Source organism: Ranitomeya imitator, chromosome 5 (assembly GCF_032444005.1).
Source record: "Ranitomeya imitator isolate aRanImi1 chromosome 5, aRanImi1.pri, whole genome shotgun sequence".
NCBI classification, from domain to species: Eukaryota; Metazoa; Chordata; class Amphibia; order Anura; family Dendrobatidae; genus Ranitomeya; species Ranitomeya imitator.
This window is the reverse complement of record NC_091286.1, coordinates 247,057,994-247,071,581: the sequence shown is the minus strand read 5'-3', so window position 1 is coordinate 247,071,581 and position 13,588 is coordinate 247,057,994. Positions and strand designations below refer to the sequence as shown.

The 13,588-nt window shown below is 44.7% G+C and overlaps 1 protein-coding gene across 1 annotated transcript in view; it reads right to left on the bottom strand.

Moving 5' to 3' along the window:
* The window catches only part of SMLR1 (small leucine rich protein 1), a 45,193-nt gene extending 34,563 nt beyond the window's left edge, over positions 1-10,630 (bottom strand). Inside the window, exon 1 of the mRNA XM_069726047.1 lies at positions 10,412-10,630. Coding sequence (XP_069582148.1) covers positions 10,412-10,538 — 127 coding nt within the window. The 5' untranslated portion in view covers positions 10,539-10,630. The remainder of the gene's footprint in view (positions 1-10,411) is intronic.
* Between the last annotated feature and the right edge of the window lie 2,958 nt (positions 10,631-13,588).

Genomic DNA, 13,588 nt, shown 5'->3' with positions numbered 1-13,588 from the left:
AAGAAAAGTGGGATCCTCTCCCTCGCTATCAGTGTCGGAGGCAAGGAAAGCATATGCCTCCTCCACTGAATAGCGCCGTTGGGACGAACGGGACGAGCGGGACATTTTATTTGTAAGTGTGGTGCTTGAGTGTACTTTATTGGTAACTGTGTAAGTGTTGGGGGATAGTGCTTGGTGCAAACTACTCTGAAAACAAAAAGCTAAAGGAAAAAAAATACCTGTGAAAGAAAAGTATAAAACAGCAAGCCCTAGCTCTGATAAGTGAACCGCGTCAGTTACCAAAGTTTGGCGGCTGCTGGGTGTGTGAACGGGGATGTGAAAAAAAACCCGCAGGCACGAGAGCTCTGATAAATGAACCGCGTCACTTACCAAAGTTCAGCGGCTGCTGGGTGCGTGCACAGGGATGTGAGAAAAAAAAAAAAAAGGAAAGCACGGGTTAGACGCGGCGGGGTGAGCGCACGGAGATGTGGGGGAAAAAAAGGAAAGCACGGGTTAGACGCGGTGGGGTGAGCGCACGGAGATGTGGGAGAAAAAAAAAAAGGAAAGCACGGGTTAGACGCGGTGGGGTGAGCGCACGGAGATGTGGGAGAAAAAAAAAAGAAAAAAGGAAAGCACGGGTTAGACGCGGTGGGGTGAGCGCACGGAGATGTGGGAGAAAAAAAAAAGAAAAAAGGAAAGCACGGGTTAGACGCGGTGGGGTGAGCGCACGGAGATGTGGGAGAAAAAAAAAAGAAAAAAGGAAAGCACGGGTTAGACGCGGTGGGGTGAGCGCACGGAGATGTGGTTGAAAAAAAAAAAAAAAAAAAAGGAAAGCACGGGTTAGACGCGGTGGGGTGAGCGCACGGAGATGTGGGAGAAAAAAAAAGAAAAAAGGAAAGCACGGGTTAGACGCGGCGGGGTGAGCGCACGGAGATGTGGGGAAAAAAAAAAGGAAAGCACGGGTTAGATGCGCGCGGGGTGAGCGCACGGAGATGTGGGAGAGAAAAAAAAAAGGAAAACGGCAGGCACAAGCTCTGATAAGTGAACTGCGTCACTTATCAAAGTTTGGTGGCTGCGGGATGGGTGTACGGAATTGGGCAAAGGGGGCTGCTGAAAAAAAAGCGAGCACGAGTGTTGATCGGTGAACTGCGTCACCAATCAACGCTCGGCGGCTGCTAAACGTGCGCACGGAGGCAGCGCAAAGAGGGACGGAGGGGGTAAAGAAGAGGGGGAAGGGGGGGAAGAGGGGAAGAGGGGGAAGAGGGGGAAGGGGTGGGTGGAAGGGGGGATGGGTGGGTGAAATGAGACTGGGTAGGGGCTGTTAGCACTTACCTTTTGTAGTCTCTCTTCTTTCTTTGGTTTTCTTTCTTTGGTTTTCTTTCTTCCGCTTTTTTGTATCGCAGGGGATTGTGGTGTTACAGGCTTCTGTAGCACCACAAGGCCCAGCAAGACAAGATCTGGCTGTGTGACCGCTCAGCAGGAGTCCCTCAGCTAGAGTGAGGACCCCTGCAGAGCGGTCACACAGGTCACCTGCAGGTGACAGACAGGTCACAGAGCGGTCACACCGCTGCTGTGAGCTGTCATTGGTGGGATCGAATGATAACATCGATCCCACCAATCCCTGCAGGGCTTGGTGACCATGGCAACTGCCTAGGATCCCTCCGATCTTAGGCAGGTCACTGCCAGGTCACCAGCAGGGCACACAGCGGTCACAACGTGACCGCCGCTGTGCCCTGTGATTGGCGCGATCGTTGATCGCGCCAATCAGCTCCTGCAGGCCCTGCTGGGCCTGCACTAGTCACTGGCCTGTGATCGGTGCCATGGCAGCACCGATCCAGGCCGCTACAGCAGGGGGCAGAGGGTATGGGTGCAGGGGACAGCCGGCACGGGGCAGGGAAAAGCCGGGCAGGGAAAAGCCGGGCAGGGAACAGCTGGGCACAGCGCGGTAACACCGCCGCTGTGCCCGGTGATTGGCGCGATCGTCGTTCGCATCGATCGCGCCAATCAGCCTCTGCAGGCCCTGCTGGGCCTGCACTAGGCTCTGGCCTACGATCGGTGCTATTGCAGCACCGATCCAGGCCAGTACAGCAGGGCACAGCGGCGCTGTGCCCTGCGATTGGCGCGATCGATACGATCGGCGATCGCGCCAATCCGGGGGGGTTTTGCCGGTGCCTGGCGTTGCCAGGCAGCGGCCCTAGGATCGAGTACATCGGTACTCGATCCTAGCCTGCGACCTCATTGTTTCAGCCGCTCCGATTGGCTGAAACAATGAGGAACGCTGTGATTGGCTGTTCAGAATTGAACAGCCAATCACAGCGATCCAGAGGCCTGGGGGGCGAAGCCATGCCCGGGGATGTCGGCGCCATCTTCCTCCAGGTAAGATGGCGCCGGAAATTTAATGCGATCACCGCGACTTAAGTCGCGATGTCGCATTAAACACTATGACGTACTATCCCGTCACTGGGAATTAAGTCCCAGGTCACCTGGACGGGATAGTACGTCATATGGGATAAAGGGGTTAAGCTCCTCTACCATCAACCATCTGTTCTCGATACCTTCTCTGATAATGAGAGACAAGTTTTTCAAGACCTGCTGGAGTTACTTCAAGAGAATGAAGGTTCACCGTCGCAAGGTAATTTTACCCGGCGTCTTCCATCACAGGCAACCCCCTCTTTTTCATTGTTCCCGGCGGTTCAGATTTTCTTTGACAAAGTTTGTCGTGACATTGAAAAATTGAAATTAGATTCACACAAATATAATAACCTTAGTAAGGATGAAAATAGGGCTTTACAAAATTTGAAGAAAAACAAAGAATTCGTGATACGTGAAGCAGACAAAGGGGGTAATGTAGTTTTGTGGCCTCATAATCTATATCTTAAAGAGATCACAAGACAATTGAGTAATGGCCAATGCTATACGGTGTTACCCGCAGATCCAACTAGCTTTTTTAAAAATCAACTCGAAGAGATCATCTACTTAGCTTTGGATAAAAATATCATCACCAAAAAGGAAGCGGATTTTCTTACAACACCTACCCCTGTGATACCAACATTTTATGCATTACCGAAAGTACACAAATCCCTTGTTGAACCTCCTGGTAGGCCTATTGTTTCAGGGATTGGAAGTATTTTTGAACGTCCGTGTATTTATGTTGATCATTTTTTACAGCCGTTGGTCACGTCTTTAAAATCTTATACCAGGGACTCCACCCACCTATTACAATTGATGGAAGAATGCGTGGTGCCTGAGTATGTACTTCTTATCAGCATGGATGTAGAAGCTTTATACACCAGCATCACACACTCGGCAGGTATCCATGCAATTACATACTTTTTGGCAAAATCTATAGGGGGTATCACGGAACATGACAGGTTCATCCTCAGTCTGCTGTACTTCATTCTTGACAAAAATTACTTTGTCTTCGATAGAAAATTCTTCAGGCAGCTGTCCGGTACTGCCATGGGTGCTCGTTGTGCTCCTTCATACGCCAACCTTTTTCTTGGTTGGTGGGAGGAGACAACAGTATTTGTACATCCTTTATTTAGCACCATGGCATGTACCTGGCAGCGCTATATAGATGACATCCTGATGATATGAACTGGTTCCCTGGAGGACTGTAATAAATTTATCAATGATCTCAACACCAACAATTTGAATATCAGGCTTACATCGGTGATCTCGACTACCTCTATTGATTTCCTCGACCTGAAACTCTCTGTGATGGATTCAAAAATTTCATGTGGATTATATCGCAAAACGACTGCCACTAACAGTCTTCTTCATTTTACCAGTTTCCATCCATATCATCTGCGAAAAGGGATTCCTAAGGGCCAATTTTTACGTCTGCGAAGAAACTGCAGTACGGACACCGAGTTTATACATCAAGCAAGAGATTTGTCCAACCGGTTTAAACAAAGGGGATATCCTCATAAAGTAATCTCGGACTCGTTTCGTCATGCATCACAGCAAAATCGTAAAAAACTTTTTGACAAAAAGGTACGTGACTCTACTCGACCTTTGGCCCTTATTACCACGTATAACAACCAGTGGGCAGAGGTACGCAATCTTTTGGGTAGGAACTGGGACATTCTATTGAGTGACAAGAGGATTCTTCCCATAGTATCCAATTCACCTTGTTTGGTGGCTAGAAGAGCCAAGAATTTGAGAGACGATCTGTGTCATAGTCATTACCAAAGACCTACTACCAGACTTAATCAGGGCACCAGGATTTTTGGCTCTTACCCTTGTGGTAATTGTAACATCTGTCAGTTCATGATCTCCCAGGATGGTTATTCCGTGTCTACTCTTCCTTTCCAGATTCGCCCTAAGGAATATTTCAACTGCAAATCGCGGAATCTGGTATATGCAATTTTTTGCAATTGCCCCAAGATCTATGTGGGCCAGACTACACAACCACTGAAGAGAAGAATGCAACAACATCTGTCAAACATCTCCACGGCCGCCAGGGATCGAGAGAAAAATAAGACATTATCTTCTGTAGCAGCACATTTTTTGGACCATCATCGCTGCAAATTTTCAAGCTTCAAAGTTATGGGATTAGAAGGTATACACCTCAACATTAGGGGTGGGGATATTATCCATCGCCTCTTACAATGTGAAACCAAGTGGATCTTCAACTTGAGGAGCACTGCCCCTTTGGGCCTTAATGAAGAAATTTTATTCACGGGCTTCTATAAACAACTTTGAGGACATTAAACAGCAATTTGTTCTATTTTTGTTCGAGCATAGTCCTTTGTACCGTTTATTGTAGAATAATATGGATATACTGTATTTGTTTGTGATATATCTTTAGTGTGGGTCATATGGTTATAATATACCAGTTATCACTCTAGACTTTGATATCCACGCAATAGCATTGGTAACAGTTCGTCTATCTTTGAATATCTGTTAAATTGAAATCGGTCTATTTGTTTTTGTATTTTGGGTATTCAATTTAGCCCAATTCTTGTGCTTCACAGAAATGATCTCATACCCGTTAAATCCATTCTCCCCCTTTTTTTGGGGGGCTTGGCTGTTTTCTAGTACAACCTCTGACACTATGTAAATGAGTTTAGGGTCTAATTCAAGTTTTCAACATTATGGGAACTGTATGTAAGACTGTGGTTGTTTTGACCTACCTGATAGGGGGTCTGAATAAACCATAATACTATGCAAGAATATTTCATGATAATTTGTGTATGTGTATGTATGTATGTGTGTATATGCATATGTATATATATATATATATGTGCATATGGACAATGTGTTCCATGAATGACCCTTCTCTATAACATATGGTTAATAGCATGTGTTAAGGGGTGATGGAATCTATGGTGCCCCCTTTCATATAATTTCTCTATTATTTGCTCTAGGTCCAATTATCATAAAATCTGTCAATCTCCATATATTTTGTTCCACTCTTGTTGAGAAGAAATATATACGTCGGTATGAGTCAGTGTTCTCCTTTGTCTGTACAGACTAATATATACTATGGGATTTCCTTTCCCATATATATATATTTATTAGCCGTACTACGTGTACCCTTGAGTGGATATGATGTTTATATTTTATTATGGGATACAATGTGGGGCTATTATTGTATGTATATGCATGGGGATATTGAGATTTAGCTCTCCTCTGTACCGTGACTTACGCTTACTATTATTGAATATTCCGTATGTGGTTGATTCATCCTTATAGCTAGACGAGCTTTTGCTAGTTTTATGGCTGATATGTGCTTCTGCGCATGCGCAGCAGTTGCATGTGCGCTTTTATTGGCACCTGCTCTTTGTCCGGCTACGGACATTATTTGGCGCATGCGCAATTACCATCAGGACGGCCACCTTTGTTGTATCTTAATTTTTAAAGTGGCGCCACGTCTCTTTAGTTTCCAGTGTGTTAATGAATGGTATGATGGCAATTTTGCCGTTTTTCTCCAAATTTTGGAGTCTTCTTCTATGGATCTGTCAATATCGGATGTGTATATATGCGCCCTAACGCATGCGCAGTGGCCACATGAGCGGCCACATTGGTACTCGCAGTTTGGCCGTCCATAGATGTGGGGGGCGCATGCGCAGTAATTACACACACGGCCATATTGGTACTCGCACTCTGGCCTGTTTAGGAGCGTCATATCCGTTTCCGGGACGCCAGCAGGGTGCATGAGGTCTCCACGCCGTTTCCTCCTCCAGCTGTTTGAGGTTTCCGGCGATGAGGTACATTTGGGATTTGCATATATTAGCGGTTAACTGTCCACACAGGCACTTGCTCCTGACGAAGCCACGCTAGGTGGCGATACGCGTCGGGCCTCCTGCCCCCTGGACCTCTGGTGATAGGTAGTTATGGTCATGGTCTCTGCATAAGGTTATTTGAGCTCGGCCTCACAGTCTCGCCATTTTTACTTGCTGCATGTGCGCTCCTAGTGGCTATAGAATCCTATTGGGTTCGGTATACATGCTGGGGATTGTCTATGACATCTATGCAACTCACCTATTGTCTTTGGTACTACACCATTTTATCAGGCTTATCAGCCTATGGTGCGTCATGTGTGGGCAGTAATAATTATTCAGTATCCATCTATCTATTACTTGGAGACTTTGTATACATATTTTGTTGCAACATATGTATGTCTATATCTATATAATGACAATTTTTTCATATTGATATTATGTTCTAGGCAAGCTGTGCCATGCTATTATAAATATCTGTTTGTGATACCTTTTACAGGTCATACATATGTGTGTATCTTCTTATCTATTACCATATATATTGTTGTTGTATCTTACATAGTGTGCATATTTGTATACTTTAGTATATGTTTATTACTCACCATGTCCAGGGGTGGTGGTTCCTTTTTTGGTACCCAGGACTCACTTTAGTTGAGGTTTTAAATGGTTTTATTTGTTGGTGTTTATGTGGTTTGTTGGTTGACTAATAAATTAAACTTTTATTATAAGTGGTGGTCCCCGCTCTATAACTTGACGCTGCTTCTCTTTTCTTCAATTGTACTTAGATTGTCAAGTTTGGGTTGACCCCCTTTTTCCTTGTATTTCTACAAATTATTTGTAAATGGATGGTGCCCTCCACCCCTTTTGTGTAACTTTATTCTTTGGGTCAGTACAATTACAGCGATACCTCATTTATATAATTTTTTATGTTTTGGCGCTTTTATACAATAAAAACTATTTTACCGTATATACTCGAGTATAAGCCGACCCGAGTATAAGCCGACCCCCCTAATTTTGCCACAAAAAACTGGGAAAACTTATTGACTCGAGTATAAGCCTAGGGTGGAAATGCAGCATTTACCGGTGAATTTCAAAAATAAAAATAGATCATTATTTCCCCATAGCTGTGCCATATAGTGCTCTGCACCGTTCATGATTGTCCCATAGCTGTGCCATATAGTGCTCTGCACCATTCATAGTTCCCTATAGCTGTGCCCCATATAGTGCTCTGCACCGTTCATGATTGTCCCATAGCTGTGCCACATAGTGCTCTGCACCGTTCATTATTGCCCTATAGCTGTGCCCCATATAGTGCTCTGCACCGATCATTATTGCCCTATAGCTGTGCCCCATATAGTGCTCGGCACCGTTCATTATTTCCCTATAGCTGTGCCCCATATAGTGCTCTGCGCCGTTCATAGTTCCCTATAGCTGTGCCCCATATAGTGCTCTGCACCGTTCATTATGGCCCTATAGCTGTGCCCCATACAGTGCTCTGCACCGTTCATTATTTCCCTATAGCTGTGCCCCATATAGTGCTCTGCACCGTTCATTATGGCCCTATAGCTGTGCCCCATATAGTGCTCTGCACCGTTCATTATGGCCCTATAGCTGTGCCATATAGTGCTCTGCACCGTTCATTATGGCCCTATAGCTGTGCCTCATATAGTGCTCTGCACCGTTCATAGTTCCCCATAGAAAGCTCTGCCATGGCCGCTGCTGCTGCAGTAAAAAAAAAAAAAAAGTCATACTCACCTCTCTTGATTGCAGCTCCCAGCGTCCGGTCCCGGCGTCTCTCTCCGCTCTGACTGATCAGGCAGAGGGCGCCGCGCACACTATATGCGTCATTGCGCCCTCTGACCTGAACAGTCAGAGCGCAGATAGACGCCGGGAAGATGGAGCGGCGCCCGGCGGCTGGAACGCGGACAGGTAAATATTGCATACTTACCTGGTCCCGACGTCTGGCTCCCTCTGCCTATCACAGCTGGTCTTCGGTGCCGCAGCTTCTTTCTCTAATCAGCGGTCACCGGCAACGCTGATTAGAGAAATGAATAGGCGGCTCCACCCCTATGGGAGGTGGAGCCGCCTATTCATTTTTCTAATGAGCGGTCCCACGTGACCGCTGAAGAGGGGAAGAAGCTGCAGCACCGAAAACCGTGGGACGGCAGGGACAGCGCCAGGATCGCAGGGACTAGGTAAGTATGCCTCAGCGCCCTCTCCCCCTCACCCGCCGACCCTGCCACCCACCTTGACTCGAAAATTTGGGCTGAGAATCTCGGCTTATACTCGAGTATATACGGTATATAAAAAATAATTATTTTTGTATCGCTATATTCTGAGTGCTATAACTTTTTTATTTTTTCGCTGATGACACTGTATGGTGGCTCGTTTTTTGTGGGACAAGATGATGTTTTCAGCAGTATCATGATTATTTATATCTGTCTTTTTGGTCGCGTGTTATTCCACTTTTTGTTCAGCGGTATGATAATAAAGCATTTTTTTTTGCCTTGTTTTTTATGGGGTTCACTAAAGGGGTTAACTAGTGGGACAGTTTTATAGGTCAGGTCGTTACGGATGCGGTGATACTAAATATGTGTACTTGAAAAAGCTGAGCGAAACGCGCGTCGGTGCTGGCGTGGCGCTTGTCCGGCCTCAGTCACATTATCGGAAAGCAAGGTTGAGAGGAGGGAACGGGGGCTCCATTGATTGTGCGCACATTTGGTTCCACCGCTGTTGCGGTGTTATACGGTTTAAGCCCTGTATGTTCTGATTCCCTTACTTATTGTATGCACTAAGCACTTTATGTACTTGCCCATTTATGTTTTCTGTGTGCCCGGACATTGGTAGCCGTCACTATCTGATCCCAGTCCGTTATATTGTTTCTTTGTTTATGTATAAATAAATTTACCTTTTTTCAATTTGGACGTCTTTTACTCCTATTTTGTCCTATTTTGTTTATTATAAATATGTGTACTTTTAGTATTTTGTTTTTTGATTTACATAAATAAATATATTTATTGGAAAAATATACAGTATATATATATATATATATATATATATATATATATATATATGTTTTCTTTATTTAGGAATTAAAAAAAAATATTTTTACACATGCTATTTATTTATTTTTTTAACTTTTTTACATTGTCCCAGGATGAGACATCACTATATAAAGTCAGATCGCTGATCTGACACTTTGCACTGCACTGTGTCAGATCAGCGATCTGACAGGCAGTGAAGGAGGCTTGCTGGTGCCTGCTCTTAGCAGGCACTGAGAAGCCACCTCCATGCAGTACCCAGAAGGACCCCGTGGCCACCTTGGTGCTGGGGGTCTCCATGGAGACCCTCAGGACGTGATCACATTGTGTTGTTCTGAGAAAGAGCTCAGGGACCACTGCCCCTACACAAAAAAAAGCTCAAAAGGCCCCTACACGCAACCTTCGATCATCTCATGATCTCCTTCTCTACTCCTCTCTCATCTCTTCCTCCCACAACCGCATCCAAGACTTCTCCCGTGCTTCCCCTATACTCTGGAACTCTCTACCCCAACACATCAGGCTCTCACCTACAACGGAAACCTTCAAAAGGAACCTGTAGACTCACCTCTTCCGACAAGCTTACAACCTGCAGTGATCCCCAGTATACTGAACCGCCACATGACCAGCTCTACCCTCACCTAGTGTATCTTCACCCATCCCCTGTAGACTGTGAGCCCTCCCGGGCAGGGTCCTCTCTCCTCCTGTACTTGTGTGTGCCTTGTTTTACTCATGTTTATTGTACTTGTCTATATTTGCCCCGTTCACATGTAAAGCGCCATGGAATAAATGGCTCTATAAAAATGAATAATAATAATAATAATAATAATAAGGCAAGTACCTTAAATAAATAAATTATCATGAAATTCAACTAACAAGTTAAACGCTTCATTACATAGAATAATCACATATCGAGTATACAAGTAGGGATATTTAATGAGCAGCAATAATGAGATGTGAATGCAGAAAAAAAGTTACAATGGACAAGGGCTTATCACTATTTCATGCTGATCTCCGAGGGGTCAAAAGAACCTTGCTGACAGATTGACTTTAGAACATTATGTATAATGAAAGATCTACGTGCTGAAGAAGTGCACTTAACCCATCATTTCTGCATTCCACTTCACTAATTATCTATAACTATTGCAAAGTTTCTCAGTTACTTACCTTCCTCAAGTTTTATCCTGAGATATAAAATGAGGCTAAGCAGCAGCAAGGCGACAGGTAAAAAGATCCCACCAAATATGTATGTAATAGGCATCTCCCTGACAAACACGGATATAATGTGCCCCATGGTGGTCTGTGCAGAAGAGACGGGATCAAGCAATGACTGGACCCTTCTTACTGCTTGCAATGAGGATGGCTCAATACATTGTGCTGGCAATCTTTTTAATGGCCTTTGGTCCCAGAGTTGAAGCCTTGTATTAGGACTTTGTACTATTTATCCTGTGATTTGTAAGAGGATTGAAACAAGGTTGTAAAGTAACCAGACTGAATTTCTCAGCAAATCTGTAACTAAGTGCTTACTTCATTTATTATGTTTTCTTCGTGGTAATCCAGTATATTAATCAGTAACTTGACGTTACTCAATATGCATAAATGCACACACACATTATATATATTACACATAAAATTATGGCTGAAAGTGTTGACACCCTTGAAATTGTTCCAAGAATGTCTCCCAGAAAATTAATGAAATTACAAATGCTTTGTTATGCGCATGCTTATTTACTTTGTGTCTATTGGAACATTACAAAAAAATGGAGAAAAAAAGGCAAATTGGACATAATTTCACACAAAACCCCAAAACTGGTCAGGGGAAAATTGTTGGCACCCTCAACTTAATATATGGTTGCACGCCGTTTTGGAATAAATAACTGGAACCAATCGCTTCCTATGCCCATCAACAAGATTGTTTCACTGGAATATTGGATCACTCTTCTTTTGCAAACTGCTCCAGGTCTCTCATATTTGAAGGGTAACTTCTCCCAACAGCAATTTTAAGATCTCTCCACAAGTATTCAATGATATTTAGATCCAGACTGTGTGAAATTATGTGTAATTTGTGTATAACAAAATATGTGCAACTGCAGTAATTTTTTGAGAGAACAATTTCAAGGGTGCCAACACTTTCGGCCATGACTGTAATGTATGTGGCATATCTAATATATAAAGCTGAATGTGTGTGTGTGTGTGTGTGTGTATGTCTGGGATTGGCATCTTCACCGTCGCAGCTACAGCCACAAAATTTGGCACAGTCACATGTCTGGACCCCGAGAGCATCATAGGCTATGTTGTGAGGCGAAATTTTAACCCCACGCTTTCCAATTCACCAAACAATTTTGCCCCTATCTACATAATGGGGAAAAAGTGAAAGGAAAAGTGTTGGAGGCAAATTGACAGCTGCCAGATGTGAACAAGGGGGACTTGAAGAATGAGAGCAATGGTGCCAAAGAGTATATACCATACAGTTGCTAAGGTGGGGCCCCGACATGGGATACTCATCACACACGGGGATATGAACACACACAAAATGCGCCACACACTACCACGTGCTTGAACACATATACCACCCTCAGCACACATTTCATCACACATACACCAACCTCACCACATAAAAGTCGAAACACAAAAGTCGCTACTCAAAACTCGCCATGTGCAAAACTCGCCACATGCAAAACTAGGCTCACGCAAAACTCGCCACACGTGCAAAACTCACCTCATGGAAAACTAGCCACATGTAAAACTTGCACATGTGGAAAAATTGCCACATGCGCAAAAGTTGCAACACTTGCAAAAGTTGCCTCACACAAAACTTGCACCTACTCAAAACGCACCACACATAAAATTTGCCACGCGCAAAACTCGCCATGCGCAAAACTTGCTGCACACAACTTGCTACACTAACCTGTCACATGCAACTCGACAGACAAAAAGTTGCTACATGCATTTCACCCTCACCCTAAAACACAAGTCTGGTATTATCCTTCAAAAATAAAAATCTGATTAATAAGCAGACAAACTACAAGAGCAACAAATGTACCATATAGGAAATACGGCAGCTGTCAGTCACATGGCCTGTCTATTATGTGTGTATGAGCTAATATATACTGCCAGGGGGAGGGCTTCCTTTTGCCTGGGGATTTATCAGGCTGCCAATTTAGCTTACAAAAACTGAGGTAAAATACTGACCAAATAACGTGTGAACGAGGTCTAATACAAGAGGAGATGACATACAGGTACATACTATATACAGGGGAGATGACACACAGGTATATACTATATACAGGAGCAGGTGACACACAGATATTTACTATATACAGGAGGAGATGACATACAGGTATATACTATATACAGGAGGAGATGACACACAGGTATATACTATATACAGGAGGAGATGACACACAGGTATATACTATATACAGGAGGAGATGACATACAGGTATACACTATATATAAGAGGAGATTGTTAGGTCTCGAGTTCCCGCTTCTGCGCGGGGGGAATCTCGAGCCATCTCCGCTGCGGTCTCCCATTCTTGTCCAGCCGCGGTGGAGTCTGCTCAGCAGGGACGTCGGTCCCAGCGTCTTGCTCAGTCTCACTCTGTACAGAGAGTTACTGCTGCTTCTTCAGCTTCTGCCATTAAAGCCAGTGCTGGTCAGCAGCGAGCGGACTTCTCTGGAACTAAGTCCTTGTCTGCACACACTGAGCATGCTCAGGGCAAGATCTCCCGTTGGAGATCGAGGGTCATGTGCTCAGGCTCTGCAGCACATTCCATTGGTCCTCTTGGCAGGTCTTGGAAGGGCAAAGTTTCTGTGGCCACTTCCTGTGCTGCAACTATATAAACTGCGCATGACCGCACGGCCATGCGCTAGTGTACATTTGCTTACGTGTGTTTGTTGTGAGTGCAAGTCGTCCTTGGATACCCCTTCCCTATTGAATGTCTGTTCGCGGAAGGTGTATGGTTGCTATCTAGCACCCGACTTATCCTACAGCACTAATCACACGTTACAGCGTCCAGTTGCTGTGACCGCCAGTACGGCGCCATGCACTTCCTCTGTGCTTTCCTTACCCAAGCCTAGGTGGTTAGTGGCGTTCGTCAGTGCGGCACCGCATGCACTCTTGTGCCCTAATATTGTTATTCAGCTTCCTTACACACCCAGTTGCGGTGTTGTGCCGGCAAGGGTCTAATCGGACTTCAATCCTAGTTGGGGTTGAGTTCGCTGACTACTTGCTCGCCCTCTATGTGCGGTACCGCGATCCTGTGACGCAACAGGATCGCTTCCTTCACGCTGGGTGAAGTTTAACCCACGTGTGTATACTTATGAGTACCGCCATATAGTCCG